Below are 21,660 nucleotides of genomic sequence, written 5' to 3'. Positions count from 1 at the left end.
GAAGGGGATCTTTGCCTTTTTAAGAATGGTGGTGAGGTGTTCCATGTATATGTTGAACAGTTGAGGTGAGAGCACTGAGCCTTGGGGTACACCTCTGCTGACAGAGTGGAGGTCGGAGGTAAAGTTCTTGATTTTTATCTTTTGCGAGCGGTTCTGGAGGAAAGAGGTGAACCATCGGAGGACCTTAACTTCGGCACCCAATGCTTGTTTTTTTACTGACTACAGTCAAATATTTTGTTAAAGTAAATTGGATAAAGTTATCGACAACAAAGATGCTGATTTTCAGTGGCAAAATATCCTTCAACCATGCCCCTAACCCGAAGTTACAGACTGAAAAACTGGGAAAATCCCCCACAGAAAAATAGACACAACACCACCACATGCTCATGTTATCCTTACTTTAGCAACTACCCTCCTAAAGCCATCCCACAATCGTCATGGACTCCTGAAAATCAGGTGTGCCTCACATTACCCCCTTTAACTCTCTCTCAAGGGCTACAGAGCCCATAACCACGCCCTCGCCCAGACATAGGGCATCCATAACCACAACACACACCTGTAAAAGCCCCAAACTCTAAATTATTTCTCATCCACTCTAGGTCCTGGAATGTACCTTCAAGAATTGTATACAAGGCAAAATATATCAGAATGCAAGCATTCAGCAAGCCTTGTTAAACGTAGTCTTTAGCTCTAAATTCCAAATCAAGCAACTTTTATAAGTAAAAATAAGAGGTAAATATATTTACTAAATACATAATACTGTGGCAAATTTCGCCTATACAGTGGTCGCAATATTTTAACTGCAAATCATTTTTGAATAAGGTTAGTTTATTAGATGTGGCTAATGGAAACCAATCATATGCATTATTGGCACTAGTAGCCCTGATATTGTCATAAAAAGCAAGACGATGGTCGTCATCAGTATGGTATTTTACTGTGCACTGCATACTGTTCATTCACTGAAAATATTTCAGGTGGATTGTGTGTCAAACAGCCTCTATATATGGAAGGCTGAGTTTACAGACCATGCATTATGGAGAGACATTATATCTGAAGGGAAAGATATAGTTTTAAAACGTGTGTCTGAGGGGGATGGGGGCATAATTGGATGAAAAGACACAAAACATATATTTATGTTCGTTCCACACAAGATGCATCTTCATTAGCCGAAAAAAGTTTGAAAATCTGTTAATCACTTCATAGCAGCTGTCGATGTCGTACAAAAATAAGAACATGTACGCTTTTTCTATGTTAGACGAACAAACTTTTTTACCATTAAAGAGTTTAAAAACAAACAGAAGTAAGATGGACTTTACAAACAGAAAACATTTGCACAATCTACATAATGTTACTGTTACTGTCTGTTCAGATCACCTGACACGCGGCAAATGGGCCAGGGCTCGTTTGTAGTTGGCATGATCCAAAAAAAAAACAGGCACCAACAACTCGCTCTCCTCACGGCCAAACGGCCGAAGAATCTTAGCAGTAGTAATAACAAAACACGGCTCCTGGCATCCCGGTGCAAGGCATGCTGATGAAACTGTGAGGGGGTGGGAATGACGCCCTCTGAAACCTGCCCCGTTCTCTGAGAGGAGTATGAGTTGAGAGCGGTGCTTCTGCCACCAGATGGCTAGGAGAAGCTCAGAGCTATTGGGCAGGGCTTCTGCTGGAGGCAACTTGCAACCAAAGAAGCCGCACTGTAATGCATGGGTGGATGACACAAGCCGCGACTGAGAGGCAAGCTGCATCTTGGGCCTTCTTCTTCTGCTCGAGGCAGAACAGACCGTTTCACCGAAGACTAGCAGAGGGATACCTGCCAAAATAGAGGATGCCAGAGGAGGAGGGGCGACCTCTAAAAAGAAGACATGGCTCGGCAGACAGCTAAACAACATACACTTTCATGCATACAAATTCAGAAATGTGCCTCAAAAACCGAGGCGAAATGCTAAACCGCTTCTGGTAAAAGTGACCGCAGAACCCACATAGCACCTTAGAGAAGCCAAGAATAATAAGCAGCTTGAAGTAATTACATCGGCTAAACGTTCTCGGAAACAATGCCCGTTTAGGCTAACAGTCGCTTTTGTGAAGACTGCCCTCCCTGATCTCAGCATGTCCGCTCCCAGCAGAACAGCGGCTCACTGTGACAGGGCTTCCCGAGGAAGGGCCGTACCAAGCCTGTACATGTCAATGAAGTTTAAAGGCATTTGTGAGGAGTTCATCTCACTCCCTAGAGTTTCCAATGGCAACAGGGCAGTGCGGAGACGTGATTCATCAAATGCCTTAAAGCGCTCGAAGTGAGAACACCAGGAGCAGAGAAGACGCGGTCTCACGTCTTGCTATGAGATCTTTGATGATAAGGCTGAGAGGTCTCCTAGAAATGCCTGTTTCTACCTATAGCCGTAGTATGTTATCAGTAGGCTGGCGTGTGCTTTAACACCAGATGCAGGCTATACAACAAGGACTACAAGTCCCAGAATGCACCAGTACAAAGAGCATCAGTCGAGCTGTCCGTTGTAAGTAGTTGGCTGGTAGTGTATTCTGACAGGAGAGTGCTGGCTGTGCAGCTTCAGCTACACCCCCCCCCCACACACACACCCCTCCCAATCCTTGAAGAATCAGCTGGGCGCCTAATTCCATTCATTAGCTTGACATAGGAGGCCAGCACTCGTTTGAATTGAACGCGCCCTGCTCCAGTGACTCTGAAAGAGAAGCACGGGAAACCAGTGTGTCACAGAGGAGGTGGTGCGGGGAAGGGCATATCAGGGTCGGCAGCGCAACCCAGGACACAAGCGCGTCAGCCTCACGGGCACCCGTATCCGCCAGCGGGTGTCTCATGCAGAGCCAGGCACGACCAGTTGTTTGTCAGTGCGGGGTGTATCACACCAGCTGTGCCACGTGAAGTGTCCCAGTACGAGGGGCGAGGTAGACCCTGAAGCACGTGTGTGTGCGCGTGCGTGTGTGTTTGTTTTCTGGCAGGTACTTGCCTTTGTATTTGGGGGAGTGTGTATGTCGGTGTGCGTGTCTGGGGCCTACCTGTGCATGGCTTAGCTCTGTATTTGGATGTGAACGCATATTTATTTATTTATTATTTAGTTTTATGAAGCAAGAACTTGGTCCAAGAGCAATAAAGCACTTTACAAAGCAAGAGAGTTAAGGGACTCATGGACTGAGAAATGAAACAGTTCCATGAGTGGAGAAATCAGTGAGGTGCTATGCTGTGTTATTTAATGTTTGTGTGCCAGTGAATCTGTGTGTGCAGTGGATTATGTGTGTATGTCTTCTTCTGTGTGTTTTTCTGTGTATGTACGAGATGAGAGTATTTGGATGTGTGTGTGTGCATGAGAATGTACTTGTGTGTGGATGTGGGTTTGAAAGGGCATGTGTGAGTTATGTGTATGTGTGTGTGGATGTGAGTGTGTGTATGTGCGTGAGAATGTGTGGTTGTGAGCGGTAAAAGCCCCCTCCTTCCAGACACCCCGCCTCTCTCTCTTTGTGCTGTAGACGTCTGCCTTTGCCTTGGCACTACAGAGCCCTGACGCCAGGTACGATTACACTGTCCCGCACCACCCAAAATGCATGCTAGCCTCACACTACCAATAACACACACAACAACACAACGGCTTGGTGGCATTCCTAGGCTCCTGAGAAAAAGCGCCCGCATTCAGAATGAGCTACAATACGAAAGCAATGGTAGTAGGCGCAATACATAAAGTGTTTGCATCACTGCAGCTCATCTGTCCCAGTACAGTACGCAGAAGAGACGCTCCTTTTACAACGAGCTCCAAAGTCTAAGCCAATGCACCTCAAAACGAACATACTGAGAACTCCGAACAGGCAACTACATACAAATGGATGACATCTATTTTGAAAAAGAAGACATGTTCCTTGAGGAGTCAGACAACACAATAACAAACATCAAGGAATAGTAATAGTACTTTGCATGGTTGTATACTGCCACCTAGTTGATAGATATAGATGGCTCAATCTTCGAAAATGAAGAAGGTACTATTATTTAGCAAGTACAAGCGTGCCCCGCCTTTGATGGCAGCAGGGGGAGGGTAGAGAGGAGGGGGCCTGCGTGATTCCCTTGCGTGAGCGAGCAGCAAGGCGTGATAATGGATAACATTTGGCGCCAGCTGCTCACTCCTGCAAGTTAATCACCAGACGTGCACGCTTTGCCATTGGAAGCAATGCAACGCTTGCACATTTTTGCCGGGAAAGCTGTGCCCATTACTAAAGGTCTCTTTCCTAAGCAGCGCATGTGCGCCGCGTAGGCGAGACCTAAAAAGGATCACAACACCACAGTCTCTTCCCCCTAGGTTTCCTTACATGCCTGCAGCAGACAGAGAAGAGTCTCCGGGGTTCTCCAGCTCGTAAAATAACCGCCCCTACAGAAGATATTGGTGGAGGAGAAGTTATGAGTTGACAGACGACCAATAGTCAAACTTCTATATCATGTGACTCACTGTCACTCCGCCAGTGACTGAGAGAAAGGGTGTAACTGTAACGAGACAGAGGTGCACATTATAATATCGTGCAGCACATTGTGCCTCCATGCATCAGAATGAGAGTGATAAAATACTACGGGTTAAAAGAGCACTTTTCCATGTTACTTGGTTCACTGGTTGCTTAGGGCCTCATTTGGATGGAGGAAGGATCGCCACCGCCAGCTATGCGGGAATTGGGTTTGGGGGCCCGTTGCGGGCCCCCTTTGTGTTGGGGGAGGCGAGGGGGCACTTGGGGGGTACCCATGGTACACCCCTACATTTCACAGCACTATGTGGCAGGCACCATGTGGTGCCTGCCACGTAGTGCTGTTAAATGCACAACATGGCATTTTTTTAGCATCGCCACAGGTGCTGCTGTCGGCAGCAACCGCTGCAATGTTAAAATGCAGGGTCCAACTGCTACGGTGGCGGTTGCATCCTGATCCGGTGTGTGGGACCGCCACATTCATGGCGGATGGTCCCGATTTACACCAGGATAGCGACTGACTTGAGTTTGTCCTCCATCCTAATGAGCCCTTTAATTCGTGTTTTCGTGTTGGAGAAGTGCTTCAATGACATAAAACAAAGCGCTCCATATCTCGTGATTTCATTTTTCCTTCAGTTTAGCGGCTAACCTACCTTCTGTATTTTTACATTTTGGAAAGTGCCAAAATTAACAGACTTCACTTCCATAGGAACGTCTGTAATAAAAATTAGTTATTTTTCTTTTCAATGCAGAGTCTGAGGCCATTGCACCAATTGTTTCATTGGTAATCAAAGAAGAGGAGGATTCCGATAACATAGACATTCAGGACTCTGGAAGCATAGTAGACATCCATACTCCTACAGGTGAGTGTTTGATGTTTATGGAAATCCTCAGTATATAAAGCTTATTGGCAGTCCTTTGACCACCCCACTAAATCTCTGCCGCCAATACCTATGTGACACAAAGGGTCTTATTTAGAGTTTGGCGGAGCGAGACTTCAGCTAAAAAGTGCAGTCCAGTCCACCATATTTTGAATACCAGTGGCTTCAGCTCATTCATAATACAGCGGAGGGGACATCTACCCCTTTTTGGAGGATATTTTGCATTTACCCAACTCTAAGTAACGCTCTTGTTCTCTGAGAATCTAGTTCGGACTGTCATCCAACTGAAATGTTATCCAATGCAACTAATTTTGAATAGACTATCTGTGGATGGAACTCTTCCGGTATTGGGGGTCGTTTTAATGTCCTGGCCCATATTGATATCCTCCAGTATTGCCAAAAAGAGCTTAGAATAGTCTTTCTGGGGAAAATGGATGCCCTCAGAGAAGAGCAAGCAAGAACTAAGACAATGGTGGAGAAGTATTGTATGTCACCAATTCCACAGGGAATTTAAGGCGACTTGGTAAATGTCACCAATACACAAGATAGATATTATCTAACTAGATTACGTTTGTAGCTTTTACATCACCTTGTTGTATTTCCTAAAAATAAGACATGGGCCTCAAATCTTCCGATGTTCACGTGCGATGAGAAAGCTAGACAAACAACCATTCATTTTATGCTATATCGTGACTTTTCTAAAGACATTAGATGATGTCTGTTGCGCCCACATTTTTTAAATCAGAGTTTTTTTATTATTAGGAGGCCTTTAAAATTTTAGAAAACCTTCCTACACCTGTTGGACCATAGTAACATATATCAAGATTGCAATCAGGAGGCGTAAATCTCTGGTCCACCTTGAAAGACTGCTTTGAGAATGATTAAACCATGGTTTGGATCGTTCTCTTTTTAATCCCTGTGCTGGAAGTCATTAATGAACCTTAGTAACCTGGGATATGCATCTACTCCTTATCTTAAGCTTTTGCACTGCAATTTTGCACTGAATGTATGCGTTTTAAAAAAAATGTATATTTGCTGTTTTATTATTTCTTTTGAACCTTATGTAGGCAAGTCGTGTATTTGATTGGTTTATCAGTGTTAAAGTAACTGATGTATGTATTAATGCTATGCTTTTATGTATTCTCGTATAAATCTGAACAACGTTCATTGAATTGATTTGAATAGATTATCACAGTTCCTTTCTCCTTGCTCTCAATCTGAACTGGGTATTCTCTGGGTATCCTCATGTATGTTAGTCATGTGAACAAATTATGGAATTTGTGTATAACCAAGCTACAGGATATTTAACTATTACTGGCCACTTTTGTAGGATATTCACGTTTCTAATCGAATACATAAAGCTACCATTAGATTAATCTAATGAACTATATATCGAAATCTGCAGAAAAGCAATCAATCAATCAGGTCATTTGTAGAGCGCACTACTCACCCGTAGGGTCTCAAGGCGCTGGGAGGGGGGGGGGTGCCGCTACTGCTCGAACAGCCAGGTCTTGAGCTTCTTCCTGAAGGAGAGGTGGTCTTGGGTCAGGCGCAGATTGGTCGGAAGTGAGTTCCAGGTCTTGGCGGCCAGGTAGGAGAAGGATCTTCCTCCTGTTGTCGCTCTTCGGATGCGGGGGACGGCGGCGAGGGCGTGGTTGGTTGATCTGAGGAGGCGCTTGGGAGTGTAGAAGTTGATCCGGTTGTTGAGGTAGCTCGGGCCTTGGTCGTGTAGGGCTTTGTGCGCGTGGGTGAGGAGCCGGAAGGTGATTCTCTTGTTGACCGGGAGCCAGTGCAGATCTCTCAGGTGTCCGGAGATGTGGCTGCGTCGGGGGATGTCGAGGATGAGTCTCGCCGAGGCGTTCTGGATCCGCTGGAGTCTCTTCTGGAGTTTGGCAGTGGTTCCGGCGTAGAGGGCGTTGCCGTAGTCCAGTCGGCTGGTGACGAGGGCTTGGGTGACCGTCTTCCTCGTCTCGGTGGGGATCCACCGGAAGATCTTACGTAGCATGCGCAGGATGTTGAAGCATGACGAGGAGACGGCGTTGACTTGTCTGGTCATGGAGAGGGAGGAGTCCAGGATGAAGCCCAGGTTGCGTGCGTGGTCCGTCGGTTTGGGTGCGGTGCCCAGGGCGGGGGGCCACCAGGAGTCGTCCCAGGCGGAGGGCGTGGAGCCCAGGATGAGGACCTCCGTCTTGTCTGAGTTCAGTTTCAGGCGGCTGGTCGTCATCCATTCGGCTACGTCTCTCATCCCTTCGTGCAGGTTGGCTCTGGCGGTGGCGGGGTCGTTGGTCAGGGAGAGGATCAGCTGGGTGTCGTCAGCGTAGGAGATGATGTTGAGGTTGTGTTGGCGTGCGATGGTCGCGAGGGGGCTCATGTAGACGTTGAAGAGGGTGGGGCTCAGTGAGGATCCTTGAGGGACGCCGCAGATGACTTTGGTGGCCTCTGACTTGTACGGTGGTAGGCGGACTCTTTGTGTTCTTCCGTCGAGGAAGGAGGTGATCCATTCCAGTGCCTTCTCCTGGATTCCGATGTTGCTGAGGCGCTGTACTAGGGTGCGGTGGCAGACAGTGTCGAAAGCCGCGGAGAGGTCCAGGAGGATGAGGGCCGCTGTTTCTCCGTTGTCCATCAGAGTTCGAAGGTCGTCGGTGGCGGCGATGAGGGCGGTCTCGGTGCTGTGGTTCGCTCGGAAGCCGGACTGTGAGGGGTCGAGGGATCCATTCGTCTCGAGGAAGGCGGCCAGCTGTTTGTTGACGGTCTTCTCGATGACTTTGGCCGGGAACGGGAGGAGCGAGATGGGACGGTAGTTCTTGAGGTCGGTGGGGTCTGCTGTGGGTTTCTTGAGGAGAGCGCTGAGTTCGGCGTGCTTCCAGCTCTCAGGGAAGGTGGCGGAGTCGAAGGAGGTGTTGATGATGTCCCGCAGGTGGGGTGCGAGGACAGCGTCGGCTTTGTTGAAGACGTGGTGAGGGCAGGGGTCAGTCGGAGATCCGGAATGGATGGAGTTCATGGTGCGGATGGTGTCTTCGGTGCTGATCGGGGTCCAGGTGCGGAGGGTGGTGGTGGGTGGCGTCGTTGCGGTTGTGGCTTGCGTTGGTTGGTTGTTGAAGCTGTTGTGTATGTCCGTGATCTTGTTGTGGAAGTAGGACGCGAGGGAGTTGCAGAGGTCTTGCGATGGGGTGATGTCGTTGTTTCCGGCGTTGGGGTTGGAGAGCTCTTTCACGATGTTGAAGAGTTCCTTGCAGTTGTGTGCGTTGTTGTCCAGCCGGTCCTTGTATGCATTTTTCTTGGTGGCGCGGATCAGTTGGTGGTGTTTCCGGGTGGCGAGCTTGAGGGTGGTCATGTTGTCCGTCGTTGGTTCCCTTCTCCAGGCTTTCTCGAGGGCTCGACAGTTCTTCTTGGAGCTCTTGAGTTCGTCGGTGAACCATGGTGTTTTTCTGCTGCAGGATCTGCTGGGTGGGGTTCTCAGAGGGGCGAGTTCGTCCGCGCAGTCGTTGATCCATTTCGTGAGGTTGTCGGCGGCCTGGCTGGGGTTCGCTGAGTTGGCGGGAGGGTGCTGGCTCAGGGAGGCGGTGAGCTGGTCGGCTGTGATCTTGTTCCAGCTTCTTCGAGCAACCTGTTGCTGGAGGTGGTGGATCGTCGTTCTTCTGAAGGTGAAGTGGACGCAGCTGTGGTCCGTCCAGTGGAGTCCTGTTGCGTGGCTGAAGGTGACGTCTTTGCTGGATGAGAAGACGGCGTCGAGTGTGTGTCCGGCGAGGTGGGTGGGGGTGGTCACCAGTTGCTTGAGTCCGAGGTTGTCGAGGTTGTCGAGCAGGGTGATGGTGTTGCGGTCGTTGTTGTTTTCCAGGTGGAAGTTGAGGTCCCCCAGGAGGATGTAGTCGGCGGAGGGGAGAGCGTGCGGGCTGACGAAGTCGGCGATGTCCTCGCTGAATCGTGTGCGTGGTCCCGGGGGTCGGTAGATCAGGGTGCCTCTGAGGGTGGTCTTCGGGTTGGTGTGGATCTGGAAGTGCAGGTGTTCAGCGGTGGTGAGGGTGTCATCGGTGTTGGTAGTGATGCGGATGGTGTCTCTGTGGATGATGGCGATGCCTCCTCCGGTCTGGTTGTCGCGGTCCCTCCGGGTGATCTTGTAGCCCTCTGGGATGGCGATGGCGATGTCTGGGGCTGAGGAGGCGTTCATCCAGGTCTCGGTGATGAAGGCAACGTCGGGGGCGGTGGTGTCGAGCAGGTTCCAGAGTTCTACGGCGTGTCTGTGGACGGAGCGGGTGTTGAGCAGGATACACTTGAGGTGGGTGCTGCTGGAGTTCGGCTTGGCGGGTGCAGGGAAGGTCCGGATGCAGGTGAACTTGCAGGCGTGGCAGCTGAAGGGTCCGTGGGTGTGCTTCGGGGCGGCTCGGTGACATCCTGGGATGTGGCCGGTGTTGAGTGCGATGAGGTCGGCGGCGCTGTAGGTTCGTCGGGTCGGCTTCCGTCGGTGGGGGCCAGGGGTCCTGGCGCTGGGCGCGGTCCAGGCGCGGACGGGCGCAGACGGGCTTACCTTTGGCGCGCCTTCGGCGCACAATCGGCGCGCCCGCTGCGCGTGACCGCTGCGCGTTCGCACGGTCGCCATTTAAGGCGAAGTGCGCGGGTGGGCGGAGCAGCTGGGAGGCGGGAGCGGGGAGGGAAACAGAAGAGAAAAGGGGCGGGGCTCAAGGCGGTGGCGGGAAGCGGGGGCAAAGCACGACGAGAAACGGCAAAGAACAAGCACAAATCCAAGTAAAAACAGGGGAAAAAGACAGCGACACACGATCTGGGGAAGAAAAACAAGCACAAATTCAGGCAAAAAAACGGGTGAAAAAGACAGTGACACACGATCTGGGGAAGAAAAAAAACAAGCACAATTTCAGGCAAAAACAAGCACAATTTCAGGCAAAAACGGGGGAAACACCAAGGAGCGAGAGAAAAGTGCCCCTTAAGTATAATATGTCACTGAAATATAGGAGAGCAGAGTATTGGTAATTACCAACAAGCTAAAGAATAATAATCCTACTTGCCACCTCTAGAAAAAAATAGGCAACAATGACACAAGTTAATTATCCCCTACAACCTCAAGTATAATAACTTTTACATTAAAGGGGTGTTTTTCTTGTACGACAGGTATGCAATTTTTCAATACTGAGTTAGTGCCAAGTTTTGTGGATCCGCTTGGTGTAGAACACAGAGAGAAAGGCACCAATGTTGGTTCTGGTAAGGTACAAATATTCCTTCTTTGTTACTTTGCTGGAATTGAAAACTGAATGAATCTAAGCTAAAATGATTTACAAATGCACTCAATTAGAGGAAATATTCATCGGGAGTTGCTGTCCTATTATTGACTGGGATATGCATCTACTCCTTATCTAAAGCTTTTGCACTGCAATTTTGCACTGAATGTATGCGTTTTAAAAAAAATTATATTTGCTGTTTTATTATTTCTTTTGAACCTTATGTAGGCAAGTCGTGTATTTGATTGGTTTATCAGTGTTAAAGTAACTGATGTATGTATTAATGCTATGCTTTTATGTATTCTCGTATAAATCTGAACAACGTTCATTGAATTGATTTGAATAGATTATCGCAGTTCCTTTCTCCTTGCTCTCAATCTGAACTGGGTATTCTCTGGGTATCCTCATGTATGTTAGTCATGTGAACAAATTATGGAATTTGTGTATAACCAAGCTACAGGATATTTAACTATTACTGGCCACTTTTGTAGGATATTCAAGTTTCTAATCGTATACATAAAGCTATCATTAGATTAATCTAATGAACTATATATCGAAATCTGCAGCAAAGTGCCCCTTAAGTATAATATGTCACTGAAATATAGGAGAGCAGAGTATTGGTAATTACCAACAAGCTAAAGAATAATAATCCTACTTGCCACCTCTAGAAAAAAATAGGCAACAATGACACAAGTTATTTTCCCCTACAACCTCAAGTATAATAACTTTTACATTAAAGGGGTGTTTTTCTTGTACGACAGGTATGCAATTTTTCAATACTGAGTTAGTGCCAAGTTTTGTGGATCCGCTTGGTGTAGAACACAGAGAGAAAGGCACCAATGTTGGTTCGGGTAAGGTACAAATATTCCTTCTTTGTTACTTTGCTGGGATTGAAAACTGAATGACTCTAAGCTAAAATGATTTACAAATGCACTCAATTAGAGGAAATGTTCATAGGGAGTTGCTGTCCTATTATTGACTGGGATATGAATCTACTCCTTATCTAAAGCTTTTGCACTGCAATTTTGCACTGAATGTATGCATTTTAAAAGAAATGTATATTTGCTGTTTTATTATTTCTTTTGAACCTTATGTAGGCAAGTCGTGTATTTGATTGGTTTATCAGTGTTGAAGTAACTGATGTATGTATTAATGCTATGCTTTTATGTATTTTCGTATAAATCTGAATAACGTTCATTGAATTGATTTGAATAGATTATCGCAGTTCCTTTCTCCTTGCTCTCAATCTGAACTGGGTCTTCAGACTGTTAATTGGAATATATTTAATGCCTACCTTTGATATTGCCATCTCATCACATCAGTTTTTGGTGCGCCTCAAATGTCTCATTTTGGTTGATCATGTTTTCAGAAGCAACCTGCTATTTTCAGTAATAAATGGCTATTGCTGTCACCTAAGAATACGCTAGATGAAACTGGAAGGGGAAAGATCCACACAATGTCCATCAGAACATAAACAAGAATTTGCAATGCAATAGGTCTCGCAATTGTAAAAGTTTGAGCTATTGGCATTGCTACAACTAAAGCAACGGCGATAGCGCAAACATTTAGGGCCATATGTAGGTAGCACATTTGCGATTGCAAATGCTTAAATGTGCAGAATTGCAGCGTTTGTAATCGCAATATGTAGCACACAAACACCTACACGCAAAATAAGGAATCGCAAAATGTGCGATTCCTTATTTTTCTATTGCATTTAAGGAATCCTAAATTGCGATTCCTTAAATGCAATGTAGGAAGCACCTAAGTTGTGCGAATTTGGCTTAAGGAATCGCAAATTACCACCAACTTCAGGTTGGTGGTAATTTGCGATTTCTTTGAAAAATGCACTTTTTTGCATTTTTCAAAGTGCCATGTCGCGCACACACACGCCGTTAGGGCATGTATGTGTGCCACATCTGCACACATGTTTATTTCAGGGGTGCAAAAGGGTGTCCTTTTGCCTCCCTGGCACCCTTGAAATTGCATTCTCACTTTGCGATTCTCTAATTGAGAATCGCAAATTGAGAATGTCTTCCCATTCATTCCTATGGGCCTTCTAGCCCATAGGAATGAATTGGAAGGTATTCCTTATTTGCGAATCTCTATTTGCGATTCGCAAATAAGGAATAAGTGGGATTCACAAAATATTTTGCTAATCCTACCTACATTGCGTTTTGCGATTCTCTAATTGCGATTCCCTAAAAATCACAATTTGAGAATCACAAAACACACATTACCTACATATGGCCCTATGTAATGTGAGACCTATTGCTTTGCAAAAGCAATGGGAAGTGGACACAGGAGTAACAGAGGAGAAAGAAATTTTAAGTAAATGAAAAAGTATATAGCGCAACTCGACCCGAAGATATCGGAGCGCTACAGAGCGGTCCAGCAGTAATAGGCAGCCACCATTTAAACCTAATAAATTGTAAAACAACCCCCTTTTTAGTAATAAATGTAAAAAAAAAAACTGGAGTAAGGAAGGAAACAACAGATGAAAGGGTGGGGGAACAAACACTGGGGGAGAGAGGAAAAATGGGGAATGGGCACAGGAGTAACAGAAAAGGAACTTTTAATAAAATAATTCTTTTTATTTCAAAATATTTCAAAACTCCTACCGTCTGCGGCCTGGCTCAGTATCCCTTGTACCTACCTGGCATCAACATCACAGACGAGTGGTCTTCCACTTGTTAAATGCCCTCTGCACTGCACAGTCCAGCTTGGAAGGAAGAAGGGAGCAACGGACGAAAGTGTGGGGGAGTGATCACTGGGAGAGAGAGGAGCAATGGGAGGTGGCCAGAGGAGAAGGACATTTTAATCACATAAAAAGTATAGCACAAACTTGACCCAAAGGTATCAGAGTGCAACGGTGCAGGCCAGAAGTAACCAGCAGCCACAGTTATGCCACCTCGGGACCTGCTATAACAAAAACAGCATCAGAAACCCGCAGGAGCGTGAGTCTTTAACACTATAGTAGAGATGAACTGGGATAAGAGCGCCTTCTCCACAAATATCGCTGGGAAAGTTGCTGCCAGGTTTGCAGGCGAGTTCGATGTTGGGTTTCTGATATGAGTTGGTGGGCTGCACAGATCAGGCTCAATCGGCGTTCACGCGGAAGCACCACCTCCAACTCGCAGAAGCGCTGATGTCTGGGTAGTCATCGCTGATAGTAGAGAGTGTTCCCCCGAGCAACGTAGCAAGCAGCTGCCTTGCGCATTTTAGGTTTGGCATTACTCGTGGTACCATTTATAAGGCAAGGACTGGGCAGCTAGAGGAATGTTATACTTTTTTCATGCTAGAGGCAGAAGAGGGAGATGTACACGAGGGTACATGTAGGCAAGCGGGAGAGAATATGGCCATACTCCAGCGGACATGACGTCAACCCAGGCTTCGACAATCTGATGTACGGCTGGCTCCGTGTCTGAGATCGTGGGTTTATTCTCGCTGTATCGTACTAATTAAGTTAACATCTCAATTTATATTTGCCGTTCAATACCAGTAGGTGTGTTGAGTAGAAACCGCTGATATGTGTAACTAGCAACAGCCGAAGGAAGCAAAAGGTGCGCGCGAGCAGCCCACCTCTCTTGCCTTCTTTCATTTAGTTGCTTCCCTGTGAAATAGATCCAAAAAAGAAGAAGCCCGCGAGTGGTGCGCGCGCTCGCACCACAGCGAGCCATGTGGTTTCAATTAACGCACGATAATTGAAACCACATGGCAGCGGTGCGCATAATAGACACCAATAGGCCATTGGTGGAGCAATGCGCCTGCCTTTGGCCAATTGCGTGCTGTCTTTAATAAAAAGACGCACGCAAAGGCCAATACTGTGACCCAGTAGGAAAAGCACACGCTTGACTCCTAGCTCTGTTTTCAAACCCCCTACATGAGGTCTCTTGCTGCGCGTGCATTGCTGCGCACTGCAACGCAGGCGCGAGACCTTTAAAGGGTACTGCGCGTTCTGTTTACTTAGGCAAAGCTCATATTATACTGACACCAGCGAAAGAAAGGAATTTCGATAAAGCAAATCTAATTTACTAAAATAGCTCAAACTAATACTTTTCGGAAATATATGTGTTGATCTTGCCCTCTGGTTTAATAATGTCTATACTGATACAATAGACCATTACTCTGACTGTTCCTGCGCCACCAGTGTAGGAAAAGCATTTCAATAAAGGAAAGCTGATTTCCTAAAATATCTATATTACCTTTCAAAAACATTAGAGCGTTGATCTTGTCTGCAGAATTTAATTATTTCCATGTTGATGTAGGTGACCAGTTTGTAGCTCACTTTGATGCTGAAGAAACGGACAGCAGGGGAGAAACTGGACCTTATATCATCCCAGGTAAACTATGATTGCCGGGTCCCTGCTTTGTGGGTATAATTGTGCTGTTTGTAGTTCTTTCATGCATTGAGAATCTGAAATTGATGCACCTGTTTTGCTGTCATTTAATGGTAGGCCTGACTACTGTTCCCCTATTTGAAACACGCATTTTAGGGTGCCACCTGAGGGTTTGTACTTTATTATATACATTGTGTTATAGATTGGAAAATCACAGTACCCCTAGGTTAATTGCCTTCCAATTAAACCTTTCTTCACCATCTTTTTCAGGCCAGGTTCCAAGCATTACATCCTTTAGACCTCAAGCCTAGAAACACCTAGACACTTAGTGAAATGAACACATCTAATTCCAGACCCCAACTGCAGTCCATATCCAACTGCCTGGACTAAAGTTAGAATTCATAGAATAAAGTTAGATCCACTGACCTGAATATAGCTCAGTTCACATCATTAGGAGTAAACATTTTCAATCAGCCACCCTCCCCCTAAACATCTCAAATCAAGAGGTTTAAGACCCACCAATCAGACTATCTAGTCCCCCACCCGCTGAGTACATAGCTCTTTTTAATAACTTAAATACTAAATTCCAACACCGTTTAGTGCTTATTTAGTTACTAAAACACATTTAAACCTTGCAAGTTATGTGTTCTCGAAACTGTTCAATATTATGTATGTTCTGGTCTAGGCATCTCTAGTGAGACAGATATTCATGCTCTTATGAAGTTTTTATCCTATCTATCCTGTTAGTATCACTCAAAGATGCCCCATTTAGTAATCTGCAAAGGTTTACTACATACACCATCAAGTGGTACAGAGATCATGAATCGTTGCGGGACCTGCAGGCACTAGCTGTATTTGTGGGCGCTAATGAGGGGTTGATGTCTCCCGGCACAGAGGTGTGAATGCAAGATGGATAGATATGGGGTTTCGCTAGAGGATCAAGGGAATACCCATTAATCGTTTGCACTGTCTTAGGTTAAGGGCTCGAAGATAAAATTCATTTATAACATCATGGAGTCCCGTTGACAGTGTACAATGTTTTTTTTTCTCTCTCCCGTGTGGCAAAACTTTCATTCCATCGAATATCTGCTCTTCTGACTACGGATTTTATCTGTGAGATTTTTTTAAAAATTTTATGCAGATTTACATAGCACAAACTCAACCCGAAGGTATTGGAGCGCTTTACATGAGCACCAGTTACGTTACCCAATGACACATTTATTTTTTTGGGTGAGCACGGGAAGATTAAGTTATGTGCCCAGAATCTCAGGATGTGGACGCAACACCAAGGCTCGAACCTTGGTTTCCAGCACCAAAGTCGGCAATCTAGCCATCAGACCACATCCACAATTGTATTGTTTTCATTCTTTTCGTGCTCTCCTTACTGTGTGTTTCTGCTTTTGCTGTGCAAGTATCACGATGTGGGATCATTTATTTGTATTTGGACAGGGGGGAGCAAAGATGAAAGATGGAAGCCTAAAGATAGAATCCTAATGGTATGCGTTGACTAAATTATATCTCTATATACCAATAAATATACTAACAACAACAACAAAAAAGACTGTCGAAGTGCCATCATCTCCTTCAGAATTTCTCACCCACGTCGACGGCTTCATAGGGAAAAGCAACTGTCAGATGCAGTACAGCCACAATTGTCCGCTGGGCCAATCACGATGTGCCTTCCCTACACAGAAAATTACATTTATGATTTTTTTTTTTTAATTACCATACAGGTGTGTTGAAATAAATGGTGGAATTTGACAAATTAAAAACATATGCGTTACACATGATTGGGCTAAGTGAAATGCAATATAATGTAGAAATTGCACCAAACAAGGTGTAACATTGACTTTTTAAATACCTGTAAAAGCAATACCAGTCCCAAACTTGAATCAGTTCACATATTTATCCATCTAACATTTTCTCTTGACTAGTGCAATTCCTGTAAATTATCAAATTTCAAATGTCATATATTTTGTAAGGATGTAATGCATATGTGTTTATTCTTGTCCTCTTATCTAGTTGGAATAAACACACCTGTATTAACACTTTAAAAAAATTTAAATTATCTATTAGTTGGTGCAAATGTCCATTATCCTGTTAAATGCTTGCACCTAAATTCGAATGGCCATCACATACTATTTTAACCACTGAATGCACTTAATAAAGTAGACATTAAAAAAATGAATTTCCTGTCACAATGGTAAATACAAATATGTTCTTCACATTTTTGTCACAAACATTTCTAGGAATCAAACAATTGCAAATGAAAATTAATGTCAGGATAAACTTGGTAAAAATCAAATATCTTGATGTATTTAACTTATGAGATACTTCTCTTATTACTCAAGTTTAATGATTCATATATGCAAATGGCAATAGCCAGATTCCACTGTTGTGGTATCTTGCTTCCTATTTAATTGCCAAGGGGAATCTCCTCAGGAAGGGGCATCTAGTGGGCAGAGAGCAGACACCTCAATGATCTTTCTTGGGAGGAGTGAGTTTGGGTTTGGGAGGGGTGGGTTTGGGTTTGGGTTTGGAAGGGTTGGGTTTGGTTTGGTTTAGGAATGGAGGTTTTAGGTTTGGGAGGGGTGGGGTTGAGTTGGGTTTTGAAGGGGCCAAGGCCAGACCAGAAAGAAAATCAGAAAGAGGAGTAAAGGCTTTTGCAGGTGCATGTGAGACTGGTGTATGTTTGGGTGAGTGTTTCTTGGCAGGTGTATGTTGGTCATGTGAATGTGTGCATTTGTGTTTGGTGGATGTTGTATTGCATGGTTGATGAGTGTGCTGTTGAGGTGGTTGGTGCGATTGTGATGCTTGTGGTTGTGTTGGTTGGTGTGGGTGTGTTGGGCGGTGTGGTGCTTGTGGGTGTGCTTGTGGTGCTTATGGGTGTGGTGGTGGTTCTGTGGGTGTGGTGGTAGTTCCTGTAGGTGTGTTGGTGGTGGGTGGGCTGGTGGGTATGGTGGTTATGGTGGTTATGGGTGTGGTAGTAGTTGTGGTAGATGTGGGTGTGGTGTCTATATGTTGTTTGGGCGTGTACTTCTGTTTCTTGGTATGTTTGTGTTTATGTGTGGGTGTGCTGCTTGTGGGTGTTGAAGTGAATGCACCCAAAAGAGTAAGTGATCTTGGGACAGGGCTGGGGAATGGTCAGTCCTGTAAATGATCTCTGCAGACCAGACATAGCATTATGAATGCCTTCCAGGTATTCTTCGTGTATCAAGAGAGAGAGAGAGGACCAGAAAGCTAGTCCATATCCCCCGGTTTATATGTAGTTAATCAAAAAGAGACTAGCTCGTAGTAGGTAAAGATAACAAAAAATTAATTTAATTTTTGTTGGGTTCAAGGACTCAAGTATGTTTTGTCAAGGATTAGTGGCACCTGGTAGGTGTGCTCATGAAGCCCTCACCCACCAACCTAGTTGGTGGCATGCTTCATCATCGGGCCCACCCAGTGACACCTAGCGTGTCCCGGGTGTGCTTCGACGCCTGATTACAGCGGAGCAGGTATGTTGCTGTGTGTGCAGTGAAGAGTGTTATGGAACGTGAGTTTAAAACGGCTTGGCGGGGATCCCAGTGCCCGAAGGCAAATTACACTTTAATAGCTGGGTCACCGTCAGCGGTTAAAAATAAGGCAGTTGGATGTTAGAGGCGGGTTACGACCTCCCACATCCTGGAGTATGTCAACATGTTTCAGCCAGTGCCTTATGACTAAGCTGGCTTTCTTCAGGACAGATAAAATATGTGTGTGTGATTAAAACTAGTGGGTGTATATTTCAGACTATGTGTATACACGCCCTAAGGTGTTTTTCTATGTGTGAGTGGGGGATTCCCATCTCAAAAAACACCTGTACATATAACATATAAGGACAGGGACAAAACATACAAGGGAAAAATAGAGTCACTTGACTGTATAGTATTGTATACATCTGGTTGTCGACTTTATAGCGTAGTTGGTGCTGGCTATAAGCGGCTATAGTGTAATGGTATTGGTGATACCATTATTGTGGGGTTCGCACTGAATTTCGAAGGTGAAGTGGCTAAAACACGGTATGTACATAGATAGTGCACAGTGGTGGCAAAAGAAAACACAAGAATTCTGTCTTACGCTAGTTTTAGAAAGTGCTACTTCAAGGTTGAGAAGTGGCAAGGGTTGACCCTGTGGGGTAAAAAACAAGGGTTTTGCCACTTAGATTAAAAAGGAGACCTGTGGGAGAGAAAAGCGCTTACCAGTGATGGAGATGGTCGATCATGATACTCACAGAATTGTTGGTCAGAGCCTGCTTTGGACCTGTAGTGCCTCCTTCGCAGAACCGGTGAGTAATGGCCATAGTGGTGGAGGTTTTATACTGTTGTTAATTGCATGATTGTTATCACCTGCATAGTAGAGGAAAGAGTAGAGAGACTCGAACTGCCGAGTCATCGCGCTCGCGAGCGCTCAGGTGTGCAAGGAGCAGTGGAGGGGCTTCGCGCATGGGTGGTGTAATGCGCTAGCTTTGCGCATGCGCGGAAAAGTGTTATCTCCGCGCATGCGCGCCTCATGGAGCGTGCGTGCGCTATACATTTGCGCATGCGAGGTGACAATTTATCGAATGAATGCCGCTTTAGCGCATATGTTGAGAGGTCTAAGTATCTGATAAGTGCCGCCTGGGTACAAATCAAACATTGGTGGCATAGAGTCAGGGCCATAAACTGACATTGGTGGCATAGAGTCAAGGCCATGAATTGAGGTGGGATTTCTCTTCCAGGTATTCTACCATTAGTTGTATTTGGCAACTAAGGCCTGGATGGCATTCAGGAGTGCAGTCTGGCCTTACAGAAATGCTGCTTAGGAGGTCAAACGCCTCCTCACTCAGCGCAGCCCGGTGGTGAGGGTTAAGATGACTACAGTGAAGGAGAGTCCAGCCCTTTTAGCAGGGAGGGTTTGGCCATCTGTGGGTGGGGAGAAAAAGGGAGGGTGGAGATGGGTCTCTGGGTGGTGGACAAGGAGGCAGGTGGAACAGTTGATGTAGGGTCCACCACCACTAGTAACTGGTTGGTTGTGGAGGCCTCTGAAGATGATGTAGAGCTGTTTGCCTCTGTGGACGTCCCCTCACCCTCTGTGCCACTGTGTCCATCAGTGTTGGTGGTCTCACCAGCCAAAACACAGTGGCCAGGTGCTTCCCTGCCTATGTGGCCATTTTCTTCTTTCCCTGCTCCTGATAATGCTGAAAAGAAATATGAAATAGTTGTATTGTATCTGTCTAAATAGAAGTGATCATGAATTATGATCACAAAACATTTTCCAAGTTTTCATATTTCTCCTGCTTCAAGGCTCTCAAACGTTTGGTCTTTATTATCACTATCTCCTGTATATGTTATGTTATGTTGTGTTATGTTATGTTAATATAGACTTATAGAGCTCATTATCACCCAGGGGTATCTAGGCGCTATCAACGGACATACCCCACCAGCGAGAGGCGCAGAGCCACCAGCTCAGGGGGGGCCCCAGGCCTCCAGGAAAAGCACAGTCTTCAAATTCTTCCTAAAAAGGAGGAGGTTAGTTTTCTTCCGAAGTCTAACTGGAAGGCGGTTCCAAGCCTGAGGGATAGTGCTAGAGAAAGCTCTACTGCCCATAGAGGCAAGGTTAAACCGGGGGCAGACCAAGTTACAGGCATCAGCTGACCGAAGGGCCCTACTCGGCATATACTTGATAAGTCGGTCCTTAATATAGCTAGGGGCTGAGCCATGAATGGCCTTGTGTGCAATACAGAGGCTTTTGAATTTGGTTCTCTGAGTAATCGGAAGCCAATGTAGGTCTTGTAGTAAGGGCGTGACATGGGTTCGCCTAGGTTTTTTGCAGATTAATCTGGCAGCGTCGTTCATTACAACCTGAAGCCTAGCCAGGAGGTTATTAGGTAGGCCATAGTATAAGGAGTTGCCGTAGTCGAGACGTGCCAGGATCAAGGCTGAGACCGCCAGTCTAAGAGTGGAGAATGACAGCAGTGATGACAGTTTCCGAAGCTGGCGCAGCAGACTGACACATATACCCACCATAGCCGACACCTGCTGTGTCATGGATAACAAGGCATCAACCTTGATGCCAAGACTTTTTACTGCCACTGCGGGTTCTGGGAAAGGCCCAAATTCTGCCGGCCAGAAAAGATCAGTCCACGGATTTGAAGCAGTAGTAACCGCTAAGACTTCAGTTTTGTCAGGGTTTATTTTCAATGAATTAGCCGACATCCAGTTGATGGTGAACTTGAGAATGTCTTGCATTCTCAAGTGAGCCGTAGGTGAATGGTCAATCTGGATCAGAATTTGAGTGTCGTCGGCGTAATTATATACCCTGCAGTCCATCTGGTTCAGTGCTGCTATCAGGGGCTGCAAATAGATGTTAAAAAGCACAGGTGATAAAGCTGAACCCTGAGGCACTCCGCATGTCAGCATGGCTGGGTTGGACACTAGATCTGCTAGTTGGACTCGCTGGGAGCGTTCCCTAAGAAAGGAAGTCAGCCAGGCCAAAACCGTGCCCTGCATCCCTAGATCCATGATCCGCGCTAATAGTTGGCCATGATCAACAGTATCAAATGCCGCGGATAAGTCCAATAAGACCAGGGCACACAGAGTTTTCTTATCAGCCCTGAATCTCAGGTCATCCAGCACAGAAAGCATGACCAATTCCGTGCTGTAATGAGCTCTGAACCCAGCCTGATTGGGGTCAAGGAGATAGTTACACTCTAGAAATCAGGTAAGAGAATGTAAA

The 21,660-nt window shown here is 45.9% G+C and overlaps 1 protein-coding gene across 1 annotated transcript in view; it reads left to right on the top strand.

Annotated features, from left to right (window-relative positions):
- LOC144797608 (uncharacterized) overlaps window positions 1-21,660 on the top strand; it is a 300,360-nt gene that overhangs the window by 237,563 nt on the left and 41,137 nt on the right. Inside the window, exons 4-7 of the mRNA XM_078668294.1 lie at window positions 5,226-5,336; window positions 10,479-10,568; window positions 11,347-11,436; window positions 14,851-14,925. Of these exons, the coding sequence (XP_078524420.1) occupies window positions 5,226-5,336; window positions 10,479-10,568; window positions 11,347-11,436; window positions 14,851-14,925 (366 nt within the window). The remainder of the gene's footprint in view (window positions 1-5,225; window positions 5,337-10,478; window positions 10,569-11,346; window positions 11,437-14,850; window positions 14,926-21,660) is intronic.

This window comes from Lissotriton helveticus, chromosome 12 (assembly GCF_964261635.1).
Source record: "Lissotriton helveticus chromosome 12, aLisHel1.1, whole genome shotgun sequence".
Classification (NCBI taxonomy): Eukaryota; Metazoa; Chordata; class Amphibia; order Caudata; family Salamandridae; genus Lissotriton; species Lissotriton helveticus.
This window is presented reverse-complemented; position numbering and strand designations above follow the sequence as displayed.